This window comes from Austrofundulus limnaeus, unplaced genomic scaffold (genome assembly GCF_001266775.1).
Source record: "Austrofundulus limnaeus strain Quisiro unplaced genomic scaffold, Austrofundulus_limnaeus-1.0 Scaffold753, whole genome shotgun sequence".
Taxonomy (NCBI): domain Eukaryota; kingdom Metazoa; phylum Chordata; class Actinopteri; order Cyprinodontiformes; family Rivulidae; genus Austrofundulus; species Austrofundulus limnaeus.
In genome coordinates this window covers 61,392-88,121 of record NW_013953155.1, presented here as the reverse complement: position 1 = coordinate 88,121, position 26,730 = coordinate 61,392, and the positions used below count along the sequence as shown (strand labels likewise).

Below are 26,730 nucleotides of genomic sequence, written 5' to 3'. Positions count from 1 at the left end.
GTGTTTGTTTTTGAAGGGGTTGATTTTGTTGCTCAGTTCTTTTGTGGAGAAGCTTTTTATTTAAGTTGTACAGTCTTTTATTAGATTGTTTGTTCAGACTTAGTGTAACAGATTCTGTTCTCCATTTTGCCTATTAAGAAATAGGGTACTTTTGAATCTGCTCTTGTTGGAGTGACTTAACCATGTAAGTAACAGAGTGCTTTTGTGGCACAGATTTTCTCTGCACTGGCAGTTTTCCAAATGAAAACCAGATAAACAGCTAAACAAAGATCCAGTAGTGGCCTGTGTTTGAGTTACTTGCATCCACAATATGATGAATGATGACTTTTCAATCTGATGTTTGGATCTTATCAGAGTGAGTCATTTGATTAGGATTGCAACACAAGTGTGGATGCTGTACTGAGAGCTGTGCAACATCCCAAACAAGATAACAGCATCTTCTGGAAGTCTTCTTTGTTCAGATCATTGAGGGGCAGCATGAAGTTAAAGACATGATGGGATGTGATTAAATGCTTCTGTTTTCCTCTGCAGTGTGGACCAATGTGGAGCCCCGGTCAGTTCCAGTCTTCCCCTGGCATTCATTGGTTCCTTTTCTGGCTCCCACCCAATCAGATGCTTCTTCTCAGCCGGGAGAGGGTCAGCACCCAGTCAACCACCCTCAAGCAGCCACTTTAAAGACAGGTATTTTCTAGTGAAACAAATAGCTGTTAACACTATATTTTCACCAGTTTTGTTAATAAAATAAAGTCCCAGGACGAACACTTATTTGTGCATTGTGTTAACTTTCCCCAAATGTTGTTTCCTCAGATTGTCAAGGGGTGGCAGCGTTRTCACAGGAGGCTGCAGAGGCACCTCCCATCATAGAGAGAGGTCCCCCACCTCGGCCTCCACCCTCCTGTGACGAGCCACCTCCAGAGAAGGAGAAAGGAGATGCAGAGAGGGAGAAGCCAGACAGCGAAACTGAAAGCGATGTGGACGACCCGTAAGAGCTGAGCTGTTCTGTTGTGTGTGTGTGTGTGTGTGTGTGTGTGTGTGTGTGTGTGTGTGTGTGTGTGTGCATGTGAATGTAGTGATGTTGAAGGAGGGAGGAGAGACCTTTTGGACAACAGTGAAGTTTTGCAAAAAGGACGGCAGCAGAAAAGTATAGCTGTGTTGAACGAGCCTATTGAATAATTTATTTGTGCATGCCGAAAAATAATTTTAATCAGTGTTCAGCCACATAGAACAAAAATTAAAAAGAAAAAACTCATCTTGTCAATCAAAGATATATACATAACAATAGTTAATTATTCAGGCATAATCAGTTGAAAATATATATTGATTACTAATTCAAAGTGAAAATAATTACTCATCATGCAGAGAAAGTAGACTTTTAAAAGTATTACTAAAGTCATTCTTCCTGGATGAAATCTACATATATTGTTCTGTTTACAAAACAAAACTGACTATTACTAAGTTATTTTATTTGTTTTTTATCTTTTAGCCTTTCTTCTTACAATATATTTATCTTTGATAAAATTATTTACAAAAATTTCTTAAATTTCAATATATTTTTGTGCATTTAGAGGACTGTTTAGCACACAAGATGACAGCCTAAATTAAAACGAGATGCTTTGTTTAGTGGCCTTGAAAAAGCATTTCCAATAAGCATTTTTCTTTCAATAAGTTTATCATCATTGTACCAGTCAGACAGTTGGATTTCATAAAAATGTAGTAATTGTGCAAATAAATCTAGAGTGAAGGCAAAACTCTCTTAGGAATTTAGCTGGAGTTGCTGCAAAATAAACATTTGAATACTGAAAATGTTCAGCAAGTAAAAATGATACTGTAACTGAAGAAAATTCTCTATTTGTTTTACACACACACAAATCAAAATATTTATTTATTTAATTTCAAAATATAATTTTCTTTATACATAACAAATAAAATGACTTTTTATAGTGACATTTTAAATAATAATAATCATATAAAAATAATAAGTTCTTGATTATAAAATGTCAACTACATTTTATTATACTGTGTTGTATTTAATTCATAAAACATATCTATTTCAGACAAAAATATTTGTTTATTTAAAAAATATTAAATCTGAAAACTGCATGTTTTTTTATTTTATATAAGAAGACAGAGCGTCTAATAGAGGGTTATATTCATGTGCATTTTCTACTGTTTGTCGGCATGCTGTTGTCCCATATGNGTGTGTGTGTGTGTGTGTGTGTGTGTGTGTGTGTGTGGTTTCATTTGGATTTTAAAGAAAGTCAAAGAGACACATAAATATTCAAACAGCACATATTAAAAAAAATGTCTGTTTAATATAACACAGTGTCCAACCCAGGCTTCGCAGTCATTTTTCTTTGTGGTGCAGTGTACCCACACATGACGTGAGTTAGTGTGATATTTTGTGTATTTTTGGTCTAATTTGAGCACAAGAGATGAACGCCAGAACAAAGCAGAAAGAAACAAAAGCATTTCATCTCTGATCTCAATAAGAATATGTAACTTAGTGGCCAGGCTGTCAGCCATTGAAATAGATGAGCTGTGTGCTGAATATGCTCATGGACTTCATGGGAAATGAACTGCTTGCAGCTATAAGGTAAATASAACCCGATGTAAAGTGCAGAGCTAATCGTTTTTTAAATATTAAAGACAAATGGGGAAAACATATGAATACGTTTATGTAATTATGGCCTCCAAGAACATATCTGATAAAGAATATAGTTAAAGGGATCTCTTTTTTTTTGTCCTTCAGCTTTCTCCCAGGAGTTGTACCAGAGCAGCCCCTCTCCACATCTCCAGTAAAGAGACGTACTCAGTCTCTCAGTGCACTTCCCAAAGATGGAGACAAGAACAGCCCAGGAAAGGTAATGTTTGTTTCTCTGTTATCACTGCAATTTTCACTTAAATAGCTGATCTAATATCTTTATGCTTTTATTGTTCACTCTTGCAGAGGGAGAAGGATCACATCCGACGGCCGATGAATGCATTTATGATTTTCAGCAAGCGCCACCGAGCATTAGTGCACCAGCGTCACCCAAACCAGGACAACAGGACAGTCAGCAAGATACTTGGGGAGTGGTGGTATGCTCTAGGGTCCAAGGAGAAACAGAAGTACCATGACTTGGCCTTTCAGGTGCACAGCTAAACATGGATACAGAAAATTGCACGTATTTCAATAATTGTGAGGTAGATTAATAAATATAAAATGGGTTTTTGTTACTAGGTCAAAGAGGCCCACTTTAAAGCCCACCCAGACTGGAAATGGTGCAACAAAGACAGGAAGAAGTCCAGCTCTGAAGGTCGAGGGATCCCAGGGACCAAAGATATCAGAGAGAGGAGCATGTCTGAAACTACAGGTTGTTTTTTCTTCTCTTTCTTACACAAACACAGAGCTTTTGTTGTGTTCTTTAAAAGATGTAATTTTACCGTCTTTATAGAGCCACACTCTGTGGATCTGAAAGGTGTTGGGCCAGGACTGATGGGCGTGTCTGAGAGGAGTACAGGAGAGGGACACGTGGGTCAGCTTAGTCGCCCCAGAGCCTTCTCTCAAAGTGCCATGCACAGCTTAGAGCGGGGCGACAGGGGCAACACGCAGGCTCTGGCAGAACTGGCACAGGTAAAAGAGGCAAAACAGCCAGGGAAGAACATCTTTGTGACTTTATTTAAAGCAAAGTATTCTATTTTATCCAAGTTTCACAAACAAACATCCACAAAAGCAACAAGAAGATGACAAAAATCTATTGTTTACATAAATAAGATAAAACCGGAGATAAATTATCCCAACATGTCTTTCTTTTTGCAGATGTGTGGAGATGGTGGCAGTCAGTTTGCCAGTCACGCTCCTACACCCTCTCAGACTCAGCGGGGGGTTAGCGAGGACATGACCAGTGATGAGGAGCGTATGGTCATCTGTGAGGAAGAAGGAGATGATGATGTTATTGGTGAGGAACCAACAATGCTTTATTTATTAGGCCATGTTGGAAAAGAGCCAGCACAATGTCAGTTCACTGCTCCCTGTGTCACTGACGCGTTTAGCAGAGATCTGATAGTTAAAATTTGTTAAAATTTGTTTTAATGAGAGTTGCTAATTTTACAGGTGAGATAAAGTTGTGAAAAGTCTGACTGTAGGTGAGACCTTTTGTGACAATTATTAATCATTTTGGTGAGATTATGTTGCACTGCTGCAGAAATTATTATAAGCAACAAAGTTGTGACTAATTGGCATTTTCTGCTTGTCCAAGCAAAATATGACTGTATGTGATGTGCAATATTACCTCAGGTTTTTAGTTTTAATGAGCCACATCTATGAGGATTTTACATTTCAGAGAAAGTCAAGTGTAGCTGTAGTGTGTTCTGCTTTTCCACAGAGGACCCTTATCCCGGCAGCTCCATAGATCTTAAGTGTAAGGAGCGGGTGACTGACAGCGACAGTGAGAACGCTTCAGGAGATGAAGGAGATCGGAAGGTATACCAGAAGTTGTTTCTAGCTTAGCTGATTTGGTCTTTTTGAATGAAATAGTCCTGAATAACATTCGTATGTCCTTTTTTTCAGAGAGTATTTGCTCCAGTCATCTGCTCTTCTGCATCATCGTCTTCGTCACACCACACCCCTCATGGCAGGAGCGTCTCACTGTCCTCCTTCCCCAGCAGCAGGCGTTACGATGAGGGGAGATCTGGAGGAGGAGGGTTTTCGGATCATCGAAGGAAGGAAAGAGGTGATGGAGGGAGCAGGGACGCTCATCTGGGCGAGGGAGGTGGAGGTGTGCAAGCTTCTTCTCTCTCCATCTCCTCTAGTCAACCAGTCATGTCCACTTCTGCAGCCGGAGGAGCTCCGTCCTCATCGGCAGGAGCAAACCAGCTCCTGGGCATTGGCGCGGTGAGGCTGGCCTCCACAGTGGTGACGAATGTAATGCGTCCAGTTATCAGCACACCGCTCCCCATCACCAGCAAACCCAGAGATGGAGGCCCTTCATCCAGTCCGCATCCTCCAGAGAGGAAGTCCTTAACTCCCCAGCAGCAGCCACAGCTTCTGATTGGTCCAGGAGCAGGGGGTGGGGCTGCAGCCACAGTGGGTGGGGCCTATCCTTCATCATCACCAAATCCTACAGGTGCAGGTATGGGCCAAGGTGGTGTAGTGACTAATTTAGTGTTACCAGGGGCTCTGCCTGGACAGTCTGCTGTACAGCTCATCACCCCCTCCCCCCAGCCTCAGCCGTCCCACCAGCAGGCACTTCCCTCCAGCATGGTTTCAGCTCCACATAGCCAAACCAACGGACCCCTGCCCCTGCTTCAGCCCCAGTTCCTTCCTGCCTCCTCCCTGGCACCCCCTGTGGGTAAAGCCATCACACAAGTTCAGTACATTCTCCCCACTCTACCTGCTAACTCCAAGAGTCCACCGCAGAACCTCAGCCAGCCAACCAGCATCTTCAACCTGCCCACAGCCCCGCCAACACAAGTGGCCAACGGGAAACACCACGGGACGGGTTTACCAGCAGGGTATACGTCCAGTCCAGCGCTGGGCATGGTCAGTCCTGGAACCAGAGGTGAGAGTTCAGCCAGAACCAACATTCAGACGTGTTCTGTTTCACCTAATGAGACACTCACTCCCTCTGTCTGCTCCTCTGGTTTCTCACCAGTTCAAACTCAGTCTCCAGTTCTGCAAGGTAAAATGCTCGTTTCCATGCCAACAGTAAGGACCGCAGCAGCCCCTGCCTCGCAGTTTCCTCTTGTGGCTCCGCCTCTTCCTGTCCAGAATGGTTCCCARTCTGGAAGCAAGGTGAGAGGGCACTTCTTACTAAACCTGCTTGTGTTGCTGGTGACAGATGTGACTTTTGTTAAACCTCCTCTGCTGATGCCTCCTCAGATCTTCCAGTTTGCTCCCATGCCTGTGGTGCAGTCCCAGCTGCCTCAAGGAGGAGCAGTGCATCCCTCCAGCCCCTTCCCAGTAACGGTGGGCACAGCTGCGGTGGTAGCTCCAGGGTCAGCCCCTTCACAAGCTGTACTTCTGCCTTCAGCACCCACCAGGTAGGACCTGAGAGCAGCTGCAGAGTAGGTTATGAAACAGTTTCATGTAACAAAGTACGTTCACACTGCACGTCTGAATGCTCAGCTCTGGGTTTGCTTGTGTCTAACGTTTTGTGTGGTCTGGCTTTAGTTTATGCTGATGTGAGAAATTTAATCAGTTCTGTTTTCTAGGAAGGAAAATAAAACCATACTGTTTTTTTCTTCAAATGTTTTTGCTCATCAATTTTTATTTTTATTTGACCATCATCTTTCAGATATTCAGTGTACTGATCTTAACACTTCATTCTTGAATGTTGGTACCTAAATGACTGCAGTAGATGCGAAGCTCTTCAGCCAGATGAAGTCACATTTTGTTGAACAAAAAGTCTAAACTGTTCAAATAATTATTGTCTCAAATGAGCCAAATTTAGAAAAGAAGTGTGAAAATCCTTTTTGTCTTTTTGTTGTCATGGAGACTTTATTTTTATCAAGAAGTCCTAGGCAACAAAGGATAAATATGTCTATTAAAAACTGCTATTACTCTTATTTGGACGTCTTTCTTTCTGTTATATTTAAAAAGATAAGTTTATTTCTGATTTTAATTGTGAGCTTAAACTAAGCTTAAACTTGATGTATAAATTTAAAGATGTGGTATAAAGTTAATGAGGTGACATTTAGATATCAAGATTTTTAATTCCAACCTTTGGATTAAATTTATGACAACTACTATCAGGGTTATGAAGAGGTGACAAAAATGCTTCAGGCACTGTAAAATAATCTGCAAACTGTGAGAATAAATTGGGAAAAGCAAAACATGATTCATTTATTCACAAAACAAAAGTTTGTACGTGTCAATATTAAATCAACATTAAACTGCTGCTGATTTACTGTTGGGTTTTTCCTAAAACAATATTTTTGTCCAAATAAACTACTGCAGTCACTGAATATAAAGAGAATAGATACTTGAGGATTGTATTCAGAATCATTAGTAAACTTAATGTAACTAAGAGGATATTTTCTGGAATAAATGCTTTTTGTTGTGACAGTTCAGCCCAGCATTCAGATTATAAAATGTTCAGGTTTACACCACAAAAGATCATTTAAAGGTCAAGCCCATTTTAAACATGATTGTTTTATTCTAAGCACACTCTTATCTTGATACATTTTTAACAGCTGTTGCTTTCAAAATAAGTTTTTCTTCCTGTTTTTGCAGCTAGTAAAGGAAGTTTTGGTGGATTAAAGAATGTTTGGCATCACAAAGTGGTTCTAATCGCAGGACAGGCTAGTTTTCTTAAAACGCAGTGAGCAGACAATGCAAGAAGCTAAATTCCTGCCGGGATGCTGCTGTAAGAGTGCAGCTCTATTCTGGAAGTGTTAGTCATCCTGCTGGTGGCCTGAGTTGCCTCTGCCTGCCCACCCCCACACTACCTCTCAGCTCCACACAGCACCAGTCATCTGCTGCTGCTTGCTGTGGTTTACGCTCATCGACTGACCCTCGCTGCAGCACTTCTCTTTTTGTCTTCCTCTTTTCGTCTGATCGTGTCTCTGTTCCTTACATTCTAGGCCCTTCTCACTGTTGTACTATAACACCATCTGCCACCACCGCTACACCTCGCCTCGAATTTTATTTTTATTACAAGTGTTCTCTTCTCTGCCGCATTCTCGTTTTGTCTTCGTTTTGAGTCATTCGTTGGAGTTCAGATTGTCTGATTGCTCCTCTGGTTTTTGTACAGAATCACCTATGTCCAGTCCACTCCTGGGGTCCCATCCACCCTGCCCCTGGTCTCTACAACAACAGGCTCTTCCCCCACCCAGCAGGCTCTACCAGTGCCTGGATCTGCATATGTTCCCTCACCCTTAGCAACACTTGGCTTTACAGCCATCGCACCACCTGGACAGACACTGGTTCAGCCGCTGATCGCAGGTTAGTGGAAAGATTAAGTCAAAACTTCTCTTTTTCTTGTTTCTGTTTCCAAACACTAGGGCAAATGGCAACTCTCCTGTSAGCTCATTCCCTTACACTAAGAGTGTTTTCATTCCTGCACTGTTTTACTCAGTTTAAATTGCTCCATGTTGAGGTTCGTTTGTGTAGATGTGAACACAGTAGCCACATGTAGGTGCAGACCGAAACAATCGTGATGACCTCCTATGGAGGAGGGGGTCTTGGAGCGAACTCCAAAGTGGTTTGTTTATTGTGTGAGTCAAATCCAGCACAGCTTCCTGGTTTATGGTTTGAGCAGACACATATTTCAGTTTGATCTGAACTAAGACCACTTACTTTATTTTTGTCCAAAATGAAAGTTCTGTTTGGACAACTTTAAATTTAAWCTGAGGCGAAGTCCAAACCAAACAATATGTGGGACCTTTTCATTTCCCTAAAACGTGGACAATGAAAGGTCCTGCTGTTGATCATCATCATCAAGTTTATTTATAAAGCACATTTAAAAACAACAAGTTTTCACCAAAGTGCTGAACACAAGGCAAAAGTCTATATAAAAAAACAAATGACATTCTTAAAATTATAAAAGATAAAACAGCAACAACAAATACATAACTCACAATCAATAAAAAAAATCTGAGAAAACGTGTGTGTTTTTAATGGAGATTTAAAAACAGGAAGTGACGAGGCCTGTCTAACATTTGGGGGTAGATTGTTCCAACTGAAAAAGCTCGATCTCCCCTCAGTTTCAGCCTGGTTTTAGGAATGACCAAAAGCAGCTGACCAGAAGATCTTAATGCCCGAGAAGGACTGTAAGGTTGAAGTAGATCAACGAGATAAGAGGGTGCAAGGCCATGTTGGCATTTGTACGTGAGCAGAAGAATTTTAAAATCTATTCTATAGCGCACTGGGAGCCAATGAAGGGAAGACAAGACCGGTGACACATGCTCAAACCTACGAGTATCTGTTATAAGTCGAGCTGCAGCATTCTGAACAAGCTGAAGACGTGAAAGGGAGACCTGACTGATCCCAGCATAAAGTACATTGCAATAATCTAATCGACTAGTAACAAAAGCATGTACTGTTTTCTCAAGGCCAGGTCTACTCAATATCAGCTTGATCTTGGCTATCTGTCTTAGCTGAAAAAAAACCTTACTGCAAAACAGTTAATCTGCTTCTTAAACTTCAAATCAGAATCAAAATCATTCCCAGATTTACAACAGACTGCTTCAAATACAACTGAAGAGAGACAAAATTAAATGGAATTGTGTCAGCAGTAAAACTAGGGCTAAACACAATAACTTCAGTTTTCCTGTCATTAAAACTTAAAAAATTTGCAGCCATCAAATCCTTAATGTCATCTAGACATTTTAATAGCAACTGGGAAGAAAGCTCTATTACCAGGTTTCAAGGGCAGGTAGATCTGACAATCATCAGCATAGCAATGAAAAGACAGACCATGTTTCCTAATGTGGCAAGTGGTGATTTTCGGGGCAATAACATTAAAGTTTGGTTGTCACHAACAACCAATAACTTTCACCCAGAAAATCAAAAGTCAAGACACACAGTTTTGCAAAAAGCAGGAGACGGTTTTCAAGTACAGAAAGTTGTTTTATATAAAAACATACCCTGGAGGAAGCAGGTATAAAGAAAACAAAAGCGGTCCAAGAATCGATCCCTGTGGAACCCCACAGGAAAGAGGCTCTGAGGCAGAAAAGAAGTTCCCAACATTAACACTAAAACATCTGCGACTTGGGTAAGAATGAAACCAATCTAATGCTGCTCCTGTGATCCCAACCCAGTGTTCCAAATGATAGCAGGATACTGTGGTCAACAGTATCAAAAGCTGCAGTCAGATCCAGAAGTACCAGGACCACAAAGTGACCAGAATCATTTGCCATAGGAATATCATTGTAAACTCTCACCAGAGCCGTTTCAGTGCTGTGCAAATGTTTAAAACAGACTGAAAAGTTTCAAAAATTCCATTCTCATTTAAAAAGGTGTTCAGTTGAATAAAAACTATTTTCTCCAAAATTTTAGAAATAAATGGAAGTTTTGAAACAGGTCTAAACTTTGCACAAACTGCGGGGTCAAGTCCAGGTTTTTTTTTTATTAATGGTTTCACTACCGCATGTTTAAAAACATCTGGAACTTCACTAGTAGCAATACTGGTATTTATAATGGCAAGAACCAAGGGACCTACAGATGGAAAAATTTCTTTAAAAAACGATGCAGGAAAAAGATCAGCAGGGGAACCGAAGGTCTCATATGATCAACAACGTCCCTTAAAAATTAATAGAAACAGTCTCAAAYTGACTGAAGACAGCAGAGCAAGGGACAAGACAGAGGGATCAACTGTGGAGTGTGGAATCGATGCCCTGGTTGACTCAACCTTTTCAATGAAGTACCTGCTAAATTTATTACAGATGTCTACAGAGCCCTCTAGGCTAGCAGACTGAGGCACGTTTAAAATAAAGTTAAGTCTCAAAAAGAACCCGAGGATTATGACAATTCGAGGCACTAAGTTGGGAGAAATATTTGTTTTTTTCAGATTTAACTGTGGCCTGATTAAAATTTCCAAGACATTTTCAAGTTGATAAAAGAGACCTGTAATTTGTCTTTCTTCCATTTACGCTCTGCTTTTCTACACTGACGTCTGGCCGCTCGTGTATTCAACCACAGCTGGGGCGAGAGTTTAGGACCGCTGGTTTTTAAAGGGGAAACTAAATCCAGGGTCTTAATGCAAAACCACTCGTACTGAGAGAGCAGGCCTTGAGTAATAGAACRCCCTGATGGTCCTAAGTCACGCTGCCAGCTGCCCAATAGGATCTGAACATACAAGCCCTGGCAAAAAGTATGGAATCACCAGTCTTGGATGAGCACTCATTCAGACATTTACCTGGCAAAAAGTATGGAATCACCAGTCTTGGATGAGCACTCATTCAGACATTTCATTCTGTAGAACAAACTCAGATCAAAAACATGATACAATAATAAGATCATTCCAATGTGYAACTTATTGGCTTTCAGGAACACTCAAAGAAATGAAGATAAAACATTGTGGAAGTCAGTGAATGCTACTTTTATTGACCAAGCACTGGGGAAAAGAGAACATGGAATCACTCAATTCTGAGGAAAAAAAAGTATGGAATCATGAAAAACAGATAAACAAAAGACCATTCAAAGTACATCACTAGTATTTAGTTGCACCTCCTTTGGCTTTTATAACAGCTTGCAGTATCTGAGGCATGGACTTGATGAGTGACAAACAGTATTCTTCATCTATTTGGTGCCAACTCTCTGATAGCAGTTGCCAGATCAGCTTTGCAGGTTGGAGCCTTCTTGTGGACCATTTTTTTCAATTTCCACCACAGGTTTTCAATTGGGTTGAGATCTGGACTATTTGCAGGCCATGACATCGACTGAATGTGTCTTTCTCCAAGGAATGGCTTCACTGTTTTTGCCCTATGGCACGATGCATTGTCATCTTGGAAAATTATTTCATCACCTCAAAAACATCTGTTCAATTGAAGGGATGAGAAAACTGTCCAAAATGTCAATGTAAACTTGTGCATTGATAGAAGAATTATTAACCACAGTCATCTCCCCAGTGCCTTTGCCTGACATGCAGCCCCATATCATCAAGGACTGTGGAAATTTGGTTGTTTTCTTCAGGCAGTCCTCTTCATAAATCTCACTGGAACGGCACCAAACAAAAGTTCCAGCATCATCACCTTGTCCAATGCAGATTCTTGACTCATCACTGAAGATAACTTTCATCCAGTCATACGCAGTCCATGTTTGCCTCTCCTTAGCCCATTGCAGTCTTGTTCTTTTGTGTTTAGGTGTCAATGATGGTTTTCTTTTAGCTTTCCTGTATTGAAATCCCATTTCCTTTAGGCGACTTCTTACGGTTTGGTCACATACATTGGCTCCAGCTTCCTCCCAGTTATGCTTCATCTGTTTAGTTCTACTTTTTTGGTTTTCAAGACAAATGACCTTAAGTTGTTTGTCTTGATGCTTTGATGTCTTTCTTGGTCTACCAGTACACTTGGCTTTAAMAACCATGCAATGCTGTTTGTATTTGGTCCATATCTTGGATACAGCTGACTGTRAACAGCCCACATCTTTAACGACYATGTGTGAAGAGTTACCTTCTTCAAGAAGTTTCACAATCCTCTCTTTGGTTTCAAGAGACATTTCTCTTGTTGGAGCCATGGTTCTTGCCACTCCACTTCGTCCAGCAGCCCTCCAAGKTGTCATGACTGCAGGTGTTTTTAACTGCAGACTAATGAGCAGATCTAATCTGAGGCAGGTGTCCATTTAGGGAAAGGAAATTGACTGGGTGCGTCCATATTTTCTACCTCCAGTTTGAGTGATTCCATATTTTTCCCCCTGTGCTTGGTCAATAAAAGTAACATTCACTGACTTCCACAATGTTTTCTCTTCATTTCTTTGAGTGTTCCTGAAAGCCAACAAGTTGCACTTTGGAATGACCTTATTATTGTATCATGTTTTTGATCTGAGTTTGTTTTACAGAATGAAATGTCTGCTCATCCAAGACTGGTGATTCCATACTTCTTTGCCAGGGATTGTATTGTTGAGAGAGAGAGGGTAGCTGCTTTGAATAACTGGAGGTAGAATGTGTGTTTTTTCATTTTTCATGTGGAACTTTTTATGAATTATCACTCCTGTCTATTTATCCAGGTCAGCCTCCCCTCCTAGCCACAGCTCAGTCCCCCCAGCCCTCCACCTCAGCCTCCGCCTCCGGGGGCCAGATAGTCACAGCCATCTACCCTCCTTCACCAAGCGTCACCATGGCAACAGGGGTGGTCTCTATGGCAGCAGTGCCCCCTAGTGTGGTCTACTCTGTCTCGAGCCCTTCAAGCACTTCTCCTCACATCCTGCCCAAACACACAGCAACCCCCACAGGCGTGGCGCTCCCACACCCACAGCTCCCTCCAGACAGACAGGTGGACAGACACCCGCCTCCAGACAGGTCTGCTGATCGATCCAGCGACAGGCTGAGCGACAGGCAGGCAGAAGTCCTCTCACATTCAGACAGACAGACTGAGAGGCAGAAGACAACCTCAATCAGCAGCAGCTCAGCAGCGCCTCCTGGTGGATCAGCTGTGTCCATCAGACCCTGCAGTCCTCCAATTCAGATCCAAGCACCTGGTATGATTAAAGCTGTTTTCATTCAGTATTAAAAGTGGACAGTCTGAGTTAGTTGTATTGTTTTGACAACTAATTTTTACATTTTTTTTCTGATTTGCAGGCAGTGCACACAAGTTATCACAGCTTCCAGTCAGGATCCCTCAGAAAGTGAAGGCAATGGTGGCAACCATCCCTGTAGGCAGCTATGATGGAGGAGGCCGAGGCAAGGACAGGGAGCGGGAGAGGGAGAGAGAAAGAGAGAGAGAACGGGAGAAGGAAAAGGAGAGGGAAGCTGCAGCAAACAGCCATTTCTCTTTTGATCCTGAGCCGTTAGTGCAGACAGAGTCTCTATCAGTGCATGCAGCTGAGGAGCTGCCATCCTCTGACAGACCCCTGGAGGGCTCCAGTACTGCAGACTCCTCAGACACCAGGAGCAGGGACAGCACAACATCCAAAGAGGTGAGAGAAGAGTCACTCTCTACAACACAGCCCAGCTGGTGTACCCAGGCAGACGATCCATGTTCTCATAAATCACCTGCAATCTTTCTGCAGGGCGGGTGGAAGGAGTCTCTCCCGTCCTCTCCTCTCCCCCCTCCGTCGGGCTCAGAACCTGCTCTGCCACCCCCGCAGTCTGACAAAGACTGCCCTACACCCAAAAAGATCAAAGCCCGCCCACCACCGCTGAAGAAGACCTTTGACTCTGTTGACAAGTGAGTCAGTGCCTCTGTGAAGCTTTTGTGTAGAGAATGTTGCAGGACAGTGTGTATATACTGTGTTGTGTGTGTGTGTGTGCGTTTGTTGGACTGGCAGGGTTCTTTCAGAGGTATATTTCGAGGAGCGGTTTGCAGAGCTGCCGGAGTTTCGACCTGAGGAGGTTTTGCCCTCTCCCACCCTGCAGAGTCTGGCCACCTCGCCTCGCGCCATCCTGGGCAGCTACCGTCGCAAGAGGAAGAACTCAACTGGTCTCACTCATACTGCTTGTGTTGTGAAATAGTTTTTTTTGTGTGTGTGTGTGGTCTTTAAGTAGTTTTTTTTAACCACCTTACAGATTTGGATTCTGCCACTGATGATCAAGTTTCCCCAAAGAGAAAGAGTCGGCGGCGCTCCAGCTGCAGCTCTGAGCCCAACACGCCTAAAAGTGCCGCCAAGTGTGAGGGAGACATCTTCACCTTCGACAGGGCAGGTAATAAACTCAGAAAATTAAGATGAACTAGTCAGTGATATTATCCAAATACATGAAATCAGTATTTTGGAGTCTATTAGATCCTGAGGAAGCTGAGGCCCCACAGAATAACAATTGACTATCAATATTCTGAACTTTGGCTGTGCTGGCCTTGGGGTCTGGATTCTTCAGGCCCCCTTAAAACTCACTTACTCCTCTGGCTAATAATCCTGCTCTATGCAGAAGTTTTTTCATTAACACCATAGTGTGTCACAGTGTTGATATAATGTTTTTGCTTTTTTCCTCATTTTCCCTTGTGGTTTTTTAGTTTTTCTGTTTTGTTTGTCTAAAGGTAGCACAACTGTGTTTGCTGCATGACCAGTCTTAACTGCCCCCTCCCCCCTTCCCTGAATGTACAGCACCTTGTGAATTTATTTCTGTGAAAGGCGCTATATAAATAAAACTTTACTTACTTACATCACAGATTTTAGACACGAGTTTCTTCTCCAAGCTTGGAACTCAGGAGGTAAATTAAGGTTTTTGTCTGATTGTACAAGTATTAAGCACATGAGCGTGGTGTTGTGGAAGTAGGAACATTGGCAGCCTTTCAGATCATGCGTGGAATAAATAAGCTCTTAATTTATTCCTGAAATAGTGGTTTAAAAAAAGGTCGCTTGACGTCTGCTTCAGTCGATCCCTTTTCACACGTTTATCTAAAAAACCTGGTTGGATGTTTGATCTATTTCTGACTTGTTTCCTGCTCCTCCGGCAGACAAAGACACTAAACGTTCTGATGAGTTTCCTGACGGCTCAGTCTTTCTGTTTGTGTTGCGTTTGCAGCGACAGATGGAGAAGACATCCTGGCAGAACTGGAGTTTGAAAAAGTGCCGTACTCCTCCTTGCGGCGGACACTAGACCAGAGGAGAGCGCTCGTCATGCAGCTGTTCCAGGAGCAGGGCTTCTTTCCATCAGGTAGGAGACATCAGGAAACCCTCCTCGTGTATTTGAGAGCAAACAGCACGCTCCAGAGTTGGTTTCTGATTCCACTCCTTCTCCTTCCAGCCCAGGCCACTGCAGCATTCCAGACAAGATACTCCGACATATTTCCCACTAAAGTGTGTCTGCAGCTGAAGATCAGGGAGGTGCGGCAGAAGATCATGCAGACTGCAACTCCCTCTGACGCCGCCGCTTTAGGCCCCTCAGATTCCACCTCCTCGCTCCCGGGACCATCAGGCTCCCAGTCAGGAGATGGATCTGCAAAGGGAGGTGGAGACCTGCAGGATGAAGAGATGGAGCCAGGGACCCCGGCAAGCCCAGAGGATCCTCGTGACTCCCAGGACTCTTCTAGATGAGTGCCGGCGGACAATCAGTAACTCCTCGTGTCGTACTCTTCCACCCTCCATGCTTTCCACATCCATACTCTGAATCTGCAGTCGCTGAGCGCGAGATATGATTGTTTGCAATATTTGAACTCTTTTTTTTTTTTTTTAAACATGGACTTTGCACCAAAAAATGGACATCTAAAAGGAGTGGCACAGAAAATCCTACATTAGCACTATGTATATTAACCCCCTTAGACAGATGCCAGTGGACGAAGGACCATCATGCACGGCTGCACTCATTTGCCTTGAAGATGAAACGGTTTTTATTTTAGAAAGAGAAACCTGCTTCTGCTGAGACAACGAACGGTTTTAAAAGAGTTGGATCTATGTTTTGATATTTGTTGTGTTTTTAAATCCCTTTAGATGAGTAAAGGCAGTAAGCTTTGAGGAACAACCTGTGTGTGAACTCAACTGTTGGGACTGTTTCTGCTGACCTTTGAGGGCTGGTCCCTTAAGAGTCTGAAACACTGACTTAAAAAAATAAAGATTTCAGTGGACCTCCAGAGATCTATTTCTCACCCGGAGACCTTCAGAGGGGGGCGTTGTACTGAAAAACAGACTTTTGGCGGTGCCATCATTCCTGGAGCGACCCTCGCAGACACCAGTAGGTGAGAAGCGAGCATTCCTGTGCCTCTCGTTAGCCATGAAGAAAGGAAGAGGGTCAGAGTCACCGGGCACATCCTGGTTCTTAGAGAGGTCAGACTTCAAAATGACTTCTATTGCCAAGCAGTTTTATTGTGTTTTTTTAAACATCTTGCTTTATATTTAACATTTTCATATTCWATTTGTTGTTGTACTGTTTTTATTACCGTATATCATTAATGAACCCTTGTCCATTTATTTTGTTTTGTGGCAGTTTTATTTCTGCCAGCATCAGCTTTCATGTTTGTTTTTTTAAAATGATTTTGGAGGCAGGTGCTGCTTCACACCTGTACATTTCCTCCATTGTAGTCTTCCCTTGACTGGCCTCTCACCTCAGCAAGGACCTGTGGTGTGATTCTTTTTACTCTTCATTTTTACAGGAATAACACGGACCTTTTATGTCGTTTCAACAGTAATAAACCGTATGTTTTTAGAGAACCTAGTATGCCTCTTTCCCCCACCAAGCTCCATTTCTATAACCTCAACACTTTTTCTACATCTCCTCCCTGCACCTCTGTCCTCCCCTCCTTCCTCCTTTTGTCACTTTATTGCTCTCTCCTGACCTCCCTTTGTAGAATGGTAGAGAAAAAACAAAAGAACCTGGGAAGTAAAGGGAGGTGATGAATCAAAGAGAGCTGGTAGAACATAATACTGGTTGTCTTTGTGCAAGACTTGGTTGTGTTGTAAATAAATACTGTAGAGTCGGTAGACTCAATATTGATATGGAAAAAAAAATCTGTCATTGACCATAAGTTGACTTTTAAAACATTACTGAAGAATAAATACATAAAATGGAACAAAAGGTCTTGTGTTGTTTTACTTATTAATATTAACATAAATCATTAAAATGTTAATTTGTTTTCATTATTTAGTAAAAATAGGTGTAATAGTTATACTTCTGCTTAGACAGGAATGATTAACCTGCCCCAATTATATTGTAATTTTAATTGTTACGTATTTGTGACCCATCATTTCGAAACAAGTATTAAGTCAAATTTGGTCAAAATGACTTCATCACATTTTCAGATTCCTGGCTTTAAAAGCTACATTTTATACTTAGATCATCCTGATATAAGTGGATCCAGAGATATGACTTAATTGGTCTTGTTGGTTATAATGCATAAATATTTGGTCTCGATTATAATTTCTGTAATCTTAATGAGAATTTTTTGTCATTTTAAAGAAGAAACCTCAAATAGTATTTGAATATTGAGATTTCCCAACTAGAAAGAAACAAAAGCTTCTGGGAAAATCTAAAAACAAATTAAGGCGTTTTTCCTCAAAATCACGATTTTTGTTGCCACTCCTCAAAAAAGTGCTTCAGAAAACATTTTTTAGTATTTCAGACAGTTCATTCAAATGATACATTGATAACACATTTGTTATATTTTGACAAAATGCAATTTTTGCAAATGTTTTAATCAAAACACTATCTGCCTCTTTTTCCACTTTTAGATTAATCCTCATTTAGATATGATGGGTCAGATTATTTAATTAAGCTTATTTATTCAAGTTTGTGTTTTTTTTTTACCCATACCTTACATAGATGGGGTAGTTGAACAAGAGTTTGGTCTTATTTCGTCTATCCCAAAATATCAAAATAGAGATGTTTTGGAGCACTGGATGCATCAGTCTCCACCACCAGGAAAAAATAAAGTTCATACAGTTTAAGTACTAAGAAATGATGATTTTAAATATTTTTTTAATTTTATTTTAAACTTCTTTATGACAAACATAATTAAATTTATTAATACAAATGTCATCTGTGGCACAAAACAATGGTCCTCAACTACATTAACATATCAAATGATTTCACCACTTTAATCTTTGTAGCTTCACTCAACAGGGACACTGACACACTTTGGTCTGTTTGCCAAATTAATTGTCCAAAACATAAATATCTAAGTATCCAGTAAATCCTACTAAACATCAATCTTTTGTTAAATAATCATGAATCGTTTTGTCTCAGTCAATATAAAGAGCTGTACTGATTCAGTCCATTCATCTTTGAAGCATTAATTCTCTTCAATCACAGCAGCTGCAGCCCATCTGCGACGGTGTCCACGGCGAGGCCGTTCTCCAGAGCGGTCTGGTAGATCTCCAGCGCCTGCTCCAGAGGCAGCGCCCCTCCTTCACTGGTCTCAATGATGGCGATGGTCTCTCCAAACTCGTTACACATGATGGTGGGGGTGCCTCGCGCCTGTGAGGAGGAATATTCCAAATGAAAATTAAATAAGACGCAAAATAAGAAGCAAGCCCTGTCATTCATACAAGGGTTACTATGCAATTTTTATTTCTAAATTCCTTACTTATCCAGACCTAAATTGTATTTAAAAAGATATTTGGGGCCATTCTTAAGGATAGAAAAAAGGCTAATTGCTGTGATTCTTTACAGTGGAGCATGTTATAAATGACTAAAGTCATAATAAAACATCTGCACAAATATATGCAGCAAGAAAAATGCTTCTGAAAAATTATATTTAGTTTTTTTCTAATTAGTATAAGGTTCAAATATCAGGGATTAAGTAGATTAGAAACATTTCTTTAGAAAACATCATCATCAGTGACAAGGCCACTGGTGTAATCTGAAAAGCTGAGTCAGCATGTGTCTCAATTAGAAATAATAAAAGAAATTAGATTTCCTTTCATGAAATACTTTTGAACAAATCCTATAAGTTCTTTCTATCAGAGTGAGATTTTATTTAAGAACCAAGGCAGCATGAGGAACAGATATTAACCTGCTGCTGCTACGCCTCTGAAGTTCCTCTGAAGCAGAAATGGTTTGACTGGATTTCCAATAAAATATAAAAACTAGGGGTGCAGCAAAAAATCTTTTTACATCAGAAATGTGATTCTCATTTACAAAGATTCAGAATCAATTTAAAATGTCCCAAAATCGATTTTTATAAATAAAAAATAAAAGCAAATCCAATGGCCGTCAGCCTCCATTGTGTAACTACATCCTGACATCATCACGCAGCTGCTTCTGGAACATGAATGTGCAGAAAGCACCAAAACAAAGAGGAAGCTACAGAACTGGAGGAAAGATTGATTCAACTGACCCCCGTCTTCATTGAATGCAAAGATTTGGGCTCGTTTTGGTTTTTACTGAATGAGTCTGAGTTTGACGTGAGCGTCACTTTGTGCAAGGTTTGCAAAATGAAGATGAAGCACTTTGGAAACACGGCAAATGGGCTCACATTATCAGCTTTGAATGAAAAATCGATTTTGAATTGAATCAAAAATCAGAATCGAATCGTGAGAGAGTAAAAAATCCCACCCCTAATGAAATCTGCCTTTTACTGTTTAGTGCTCCATGTCGAAGCAGATGAGATGGACATAAAGCTCACTGAGGTTCAGACAAAACGTGTGACCAGATTTAGCTGAACAGGTTGTTTACATTGAGTGTGAACCTGCATTTCACAAATGCTTCCAATATATTGAAGAAATTTATAGTTATTATAGCTCAGTACTGATTACAAACACCACCAGAGTATTAGGGTTTCCTCATTTTATAATACTTTTATAATGTTGGTTATATTACGTGTTAATTATATAGGGTAGATACATGTCCGAATCATTAAACAACACATATTTTTAAAGCTGTAATTACATAAGAGTGAAGATTGTTTGTCCGAATGCCTGGGATTCAGCCGTAAGCCAGCAGGGGGCGAACTCAGGCATTGAAGATTTCTGGGCTGTATTTATAAGGGGGACTTCCTGTTTTTAATTCAGTGTGTGGTTTTGACTTGTCAGCCAGTGGCAAAATAAACCCCCACTCCAGAATTCTGGTGTTGTATGACATTATTTCTTATCACAGATCATTTTATTTAACACTGGTGTTTTCATCTGACTTCAGCCGTATTTTCTTACAATACCTTAAAAACTAACCGCACCATTTTTTTTTCTGGATCTGACTTTTGTTTATTGTTTGAATAATTTTTTTTTTTAAATCACCAAAACCAGTCCATCTGAACAACTACAGAAAAAAAATACAGAAATAAAATAATACACAATCTTTAAATTCCTGTCAGTGTCAAAAAGACAAGGCATAGACTGAAAAAAAATGTGTAGGTAGAAGCCTAAGCTTTAATACCTTCACTTTTTATTCATACGTTATCAAAATCAAATCAACATCTTTCTTATAGATTTTATTAAATAAAAATTTTAACCCTAACCAAATTTGTAACAAAACTCTAGCAGCAGCAAACAATCAATCAAAACTTAGTATATTTCTGTAACAAATAGTTTTTATACATTATTTTAAATTTAGTTAGTGAAGAACACAGTTTTAACTCTTCACAGCAATTATTCCAAACACAAATCCCTCTAACAGAGGTACAATTATTTTTAATATTTGTCCTAACCTTTGTTTTTCTAAATAAATCTTTCTTTCTGAATTCATAATTTGTTTCTTTAATTTTGAACCACTTCTGTAAACAATGTGGAAGGACTTTAGTATAAACTTTGTACATTGTCAATGCTGTTCTAAGTTTTACTAAATCATAAAAGTTTAAAAGTATGCAATGTGATAAATATGTCATTTCTTGGATGACAATCATCTAATGCATTTATAATTCGTATAGCTTTCTTCTGAAACATATACAGTAAATAGGTTTTGTATTGGTTTTATAGGAATTTCCCCAAATTTCCACACAGTAAGTCATGTATGGAAGTATTAAACAACAATATAGCATTTACTGTATAATGTTTCTAAATTTAGAAAATGTTTTATTTTATTTAATATTGAGCTTTATTTTATTTAGTTCAGGGTCATCTTTTAATGTTTGATTCATACTTCACAGTGAGTAGGGCTGCCACTATGAGTCAATTAGTCAACGACTAATCGATTATTAAAATAATCGTTGACTAATAATCGATTAATCGTTTTCTTTTCTGTTTATTTTGTTCTTTACTTTGTTTTTCTCTCCAAACTGCTTTGACASCTTCCACTGCCACATCTGCCTTTCTGTCCTTGACACACATGCACAGTAGTGGTAACTGGKGTAGGCCGTGGACGTCACAAGACATTATACAGACAGGCTCTGGTGTCATGGCTACCAACCAACGGAGCTCAAAAGTGTGGGATCATTTTAAGAAAATGAAAGAGAAACCTGTGCAATATCTGCAGAGCAGAACTTGCCTTCCACAGCAATTATTTTTAGTTAGCATATAGCTAAAATCTAACCATGGTTATATAATAACAGCTGCATTCTGGCGCAATAAGTTGTATGTTTTATATTCAATTAACGTATGATCCGATTAGTCGACTAATCGAAAAAAAAGAATCGGTGATAAATCSATTATAAAAATAATCGTTTGTGGCAGCCCTAACAGTGAGTAAGCTTTAAGCAGCTGAAGTTTWAGCTCCTACCTGCTGTAGATCTGAGGTCTGGATCTGGATTAGCTGAGGCGTGTTCGCTGCAGAGGCGTCCACCACGGCCAYGGCGGCGCCGGTCTCCACGACAGCCTGGGCAGCCGCCTCCTCGTCRAGCTTCTGCCGCCTGGCGTGGGTCTTCTTGTGGTTCCGCAGGTTGGAGAGGGTCTTGAAGGCTTTGCCGCACAGCGGGCACTCGTGTGGCCGCTCGCCCGTGTGYGTCCGGCGGTGCTCCGTCAAATGCATGCTCTGGATGAAACCCTTCCCGCACATCTCGCAGCGGAACGGCCGCTCGCCCGAGTGCGTGCGCAGGTGCTCCCGCAGGTGCGTGCTCTGCCGGAAGCGCTTCCCGCACACCTGGCAGGGGAACGGCCGCTCGCCCGTGTGGACTCGCTGGTGGAGCGCGACGGCGGAKGACGACACGAACAGTTTGCCACAGATGGGACACTGGTGAGCCTTCGGCCGCTTGCCRGGGGCGCAGCGGGGCCGCCTGCCGCCCAGAGCAAAGTGACTCAGTCTGTGAAGTCGCAGATTGGCAGCAGAATTCAGCTTCTTCCCACAGATGTTGCAATCCAAAGTCTCTTTCAGCAAACAGCTGGACTCCCCTGGTTCTGTAACGATGGTTGTTGAGGTAGAGGGTTCTGAGCTGAGGTCTCGTCTTTCCTCTGCAGCCTGCAGCTGTGCGGCGTGCTGCTCCACACAGTGTCGCTCCCGCTGGCTCCGAGTCAGGAAGCCGGTTTCACAGTGAGGACAGGGAAAAGGAGCTGGAGCTCCTGGATGCTGGGTAAAACGATGCGCYGCCAGTTTGTTGGCCCAACGAAACGTGGCAGGACACGCGGGGCAGGTGAGTCTGGGCGCGCTGGAGTGCAGCAGGCTGTGCTGACGCAGGTTGGACGACTGGGAGAAGGAGCGGTAGCAGACGTCGCAGYGGTACGGGCGCACGCCGGAATGAATGAGCGTGTGCCTCATCAGGTTGGCCAGCAAYGAGAAGGTCTTCCCACAGTCCGAACACTGGAAGGGCTTCTCCCCCGTATGTATCCGCATGTGGTTTTGAACGTGGATCTGCTTCTTGAAAGACTTCCCACAAATGCCGCACGTGAACCTGCGCTGCAGGGTGTGGGACTGGCGCCGGTGATGGGCGAGCAGCAGCTGAGAAGTAAAGGTTTTGTGGCATGAACGGCAACAAAAAGGCTCTCTGTCTGAAGACGAGGTCCAAGCAGCTTTTCCTGAGACGGCAGTGTTCATCGTAACTCCACTGCCAACCAAAGAAACGGACTTTAAACTTGAATTAGGGGCATCGTCTGTTTTCAACTGTTGGTTTCCATCAGCTGAATCAGACGCCGGCATTTCRCCAGCCTTCTGCTTCATCGTTGATTCGCTTGTGTCCGTTCTGTTAGGGGAGATGTCATTTGACATGTCTAAAGCTGCCATCTCTTTCTCTGTCAGAGGCGCCAGCAGGTCGGACATCTTGGACTCTCTTACTCTCTGCAGGATGGCRAGAGCCGTGACGGATGCTCTTCTTGGAGGTGAAGCCTGAAGCAGATGAGAAGAATTTGTCAAAAAAAAAAGGACTAAAAAGAGGGAGTGAAGCAATCAAAAGAAAGGAAGGTTGGCATTTTCCTACCACAAAGACAGCAGCGGCTGTGTCAGATGCATCACGGTTGAGGTGGGTCCGGCGGTGGTAGAGGTACTTGGTCATGTTGGTGAAGGTTTTGTTGCAGAACTGACACTTGTGAAAAGGATCTGCRACATGTGACTTCCTGCAAAAACCAGGAGGAAAATATAAAAAACTGAAAAGAATCCACCTCATAACTGCAGGAATGACATTTCTTGCATGAAACAAAACACATCACCTGATGAATTTTATGCACGAGTTTTCAAAATGAAATCATGTTAATTGYGAACGTTACAACATTTATGAGCGTTATGGGTCATTTGTTAGCTTTTGGGTTGAGTCCCACTGGTTTTCAGTTATCGACACACAGTTAATGTTTTGCTAACAYGACAGACAAACATATCGCCCTCAWTTCAGTWGTGATTAATAATATTAATAGAATGTTCACCTGTGCATGATGAGGGTCATCTCGGTGGTGAAGCCGCCGCCACAGTCCACACACAGATAGCGTGCGACACCCGAGTGCGTGCGCATGTGCGTGTGCAGTGACATGGCCTTCTTGAACAACCTGCCGCAGTCCGGACACCGGTGCGTGCCCTCCTCGTGCACACGCTGGTGAGCGGCCAGCCGGTTGACCGAGGTGAAGGAGCGGCTGCAGAGCTGGCACTGCAAGGCCTTGGCTCGTACCACCGCTTTCTTCTCCACGACTCTGCTCCTCGGGTCCTCYGCGCTTTCTGCGGACTCCTCTCTTCCTCGCAGCTCCTCGAGGCCGGTCATGACCCCCCGCCCTCCGCTCTCCTTGTCCTGGCAGAGGAAGTGCTCTCCTTGGTGCTGCAGGAAGTCCTCTGGGGTTTGGAAGAGAAGAGAGCATTCGGAGCATTCGTAAGGGTGAATGACCACCAGTTCTGTTTGCTGCTGCTGGTAGTCAGCGTGCACAGCGGGGGCCAGCCTCAGCTCCAGCCTCTGAACACCGTTCTCCAAGACCCCCGGCTTTGCTGGCGAGCTCTGGCCCACGCAGAGCAGAGGGGGCTGCTTGAAGCGGAGCGCACTCTGAGCGGTGGAGCTGTCGGCCAGAGCCTGAGCCGTGAGGATCTGCAGGTGCATGGTGGCAGAGCCTGGCGCCGGGGTGATGGGGGGCAGCAGGTAGGAGGAGCGGGGGGATTTCGAGGCAGACGAACGCTTCTTTGGCTGTTGCTGCTGCTTCTGGTGAGACAGAACCTGGCAAACACCAAGAAAAAGCTTCAGTAGAAACTAGAACTGGAACGCTCATGACAAATAACGCAGACCACCATTAGAAAATATCAAAATAAATAATACTTTATTCCAGCTTTGAATGAAAATACCTGTGCCAAGATCTCCCCAGCCTGCTGCTCACTCAGCACAATGTTCTGTACACTGTTCAGAGGAGCGACGGAGCCGTCCGGCTGCACCACATACTCCTCATACACAAGAGCAAAAACAAATGTTAATGCATTCCCAAACAAATAAAAGATACATTTCCTCAAACAGATTAAGACTCTTGTCAATATTGGAGACTTAATATCTGAGGTTTGGCCAAGTCTGACTGAAACTTGTGCTTTCTCAAACAGCATTATATAGTGGTGTCCCAATGCCAGTGTTTTTAAAAGTTCCCATACTCATTCAAAATGCCCCAATATCCAGAACCGATACCAACTTTTTTTCAGTGGACAAATGCACGGATAAATGTGAGCTCCATCAGACTCCAGGGTGAACGCTTTATGCCATCAGTACAACCCGCATGCACAGAATTTGGCGTGACGACACACTCAGCTCACAGCTCACTGTTTAAAGAAGTAAGCAGGTCTCCAGCATGAACCCTACATGTTAGCATGTCAATTCTGATGCTACCCATTTAATATTTATCTGACCCGGTTGTTCAGTTCACGGTTTACATTTTAACCTGAATCTTGCTGGCTGCTCCGGTGCAGCATGTACAGAAACTTATTGATACCAATTATACTGTCATATATTTCTGTAGATTCTCAGTCATCCAAACTGAAGTACTCGTACTCGGTTTGAGRAAAAACTAGCGTTGAGACACCCCCAACATTAAACCCATAATTCATCCAAAGGCATTCAAAACCTTCAGTGTTTTGAGCTCCTTACTGTGGTCTGTGTGTTACTGTGTGTGCTGCTCCTGCTGTGGGTTCGCCGGTGCTCCAGCCATGTATCAGGCGAGTCAAACAGAGCCAGACAGTCGAGGCATTGGTAGTGAACAGATTCTGAACCCTGAGCCTCTGAGCTGGCTCCCTCCATCTCCAGAACCTCACAAAACTCTGAAAAAACAGTCAAAAACATTAGTGTTAGTTTAYCTCTCTGTGTTTTTATATTTTGTGTGTGTTTGCAGCATTTGTCTWTTTCACCTTGCTGCTCCACCTCCATCCCAGCCTCACTCATGTGCATCTCCTGATGCTGCAGCAGCTCGTCCGCATTGACAAGGAGGCTCCCGCACTCCAAACATTGATAGTGCTGACTCTCCCCCATCTCCGGGACAGCCTCTSCCTCCACATCCTGGCCTGTATGGATCTGCTGGTGGACCAGCACCTCTTCGAGGGTGTTGAATAGCTGATGGCACTCACTGCACATGTACTGGTGTTCCACATACTCGCCCCCCGCCTCCTCCTGCCCATGCTCAGCCATCATGACAGGCTATCTCGGTGTGTGTGCTGACTTGGTTGGGAGTGTATCATAGAAGGATGTGTGCAGCAAGTAAGAAAGTAAAGGGAAACTTCACGGTGAGATCCAGTGAATGAAAACACCTGCAGAGGCAGAAAAAAATCACGTATGAAAAAGTGTAATCTTATATTTATAATAGACTTCTACACCAACAGTACCAATTAACAAGCAGATATATCCAGCAGTGATCATATTAATTCGTTTAGAGTAACATTAAACAGGCTTCAGTTAAAAGACAGGCCTCTGTTGCTAACTTTTATAGCACAAGCTACAGCTAGAAGCTAAGCAATTCTTATTTTCCTCCCAAATTAAATGAGCTTTTTTAAGTTTACATTGTGTGATAGCGTATGGAGAGCTGTTGGCGGCGCTCCCTCGGATGAAGTAGACCTGTTTTTCGGCACCGCGGTTTCCTGAGAGGGGCAGCCGGTTTATCGGGCGGTCCGTCAGGCGGCGCTACCCACTTTCCCCCGCAGCTCTATGGCTTCGACGGCGGGCCCTTCTTTACCCTTATCGCTCCCGCTCATTTACTCTGGTTGGACGATCCTTCTTGTAGTCGTCACTCGTAGTTCATACAGGTGTTTCCGTTACTCCTTTGCGACAAATTGGTTAAAATGGTAGACAAAGCTAAAAGATGTTCGTTTTACTTACACTASAAAGCACGAAATGAAATGTTAGCCCGCTGATTGCCTCATTCTTGTGATACACAACGCTCCGCCCAATGCGGTAGTCGAACGTATTTCAGATCTTCTGATTGGACAG

General features: G+C 42.5%; 2 protein-coding genes across 8 annotated transcripts in view; one reads left to right on the top strand and one right to left on the bottom strand.

Moving 5' to 3' along the window:
- cicb (capicua transcriptional repressor b) overlaps positions 1-17,065 on the top strand; it is a 37,125-nt gene extending 20,060 nt beyond the window's left edge. For 2 of the 5 annotated variants that reach the window (XM_014028368.1, XM_014028372.1), the window contains 19 exons: positions 532-681; positions 808-982; positions 2,750-2,861; positions 2,948-3,130; positions 3,221-3,353; positions 3,435-3,613; positions 3,800-3,938; positions 4,365-4,462; positions 4,550-5,540; positions 5,634-5,773; positions 5,861-6,021; positions 7,734-7,924; positions 12,647-13,117; positions 13,218-13,555; positions 13,649-13,806; positions 13,898-14,058; positions 14,145-14,279; positions 15,099-15,230; positions 15,321-17,065. In XM_014028368.1, coding sequence (XP_013883822.1) covers positions 532-681; positions 808-982; positions 2,750-2,861; positions 2,948-3,130; positions 3,221-3,353; positions 3,435-3,613; positions 3,800-3,938; positions 4,365-4,462; positions 4,550-5,540; positions 5,634-5,773; positions 5,861-6,021; positions 7,734-7,924; positions 12,647-13,117; positions 13,218-13,555; positions 13,649-13,806; positions 13,898-14,058; positions 14,145-14,279; positions 15,099-15,230; positions 15,321-15,610 — 4,337 coding nt within the window. In that variant the 3' untranslated portion in view covers positions 15,611-17,065. The remainder of the gene's footprint in view (positions 1-531; positions 682-807; positions 983-2,749; positions 2,862-2,947; positions 3,131-3,220; positions 3,354-3,434; positions 3,614-3,799; positions 3,939-4,364; positions 4,463-4,549; positions 5,541-5,633; positions 5,774-5,860; positions 6,022-7,733; positions 7,925-12,646; positions 13,118-13,217; positions 13,556-13,648; positions 13,807-13,897; positions 14,059-14,144; positions 14,280-15,098; positions 15,231-15,320) is intronic. The other 3 variants (XM_014028371.1, XM_014028370.1, XM_014028369.1) reach the window with 3 other exon arrangements.
- Positions 17,066-17,964: 899 nt separating this feature from the next.
- Positions 17,965-26,694, bottom strand: znf526 (zinc finger protein 526). 3 transcript variants are annotated; one of them, XM_014028367.1, is made up of 8 exons: positions 26,620-26,694; positions 25,659-26,054; positions 25,402-25,571; positions 24,618-24,713; positions 23,723-24,492; positions 23,284-23,419; positions 21,657-23,192; positions 17,965-18,482 (listed from the first exon to the last, which is right to left on the bottom strand). In XM_014028367.1, exons 2-8 carry the CDS (start codon positions 25,936-25,938, stop codon positions 18,312-18,314), a joined length of 3,159 nt encoding a protein of 1,052 aa, XP_013883821.1. In that variant the 5' UTR covers positions 25,939-26,054; positions 26,620-26,694; the 3' UTR covers positions 17,965-18,311. The 3 variants fall into 3 exon arrangements, with proteins under 3 accessions (XP_013883821.1, XP_013883819.1, XP_013883820.1); XM_014028365.1 differs by lacking the exon at positions 26,620-26,694 and adding an exon at positions 26,304-26,613; XM_014028366.1 differs by lacking the exon at positions 26,620-26,694 and adding an exon at positions 26,359-26,613.
- Positions 26,695-26,730: the final 36 nt, after the last annotated feature.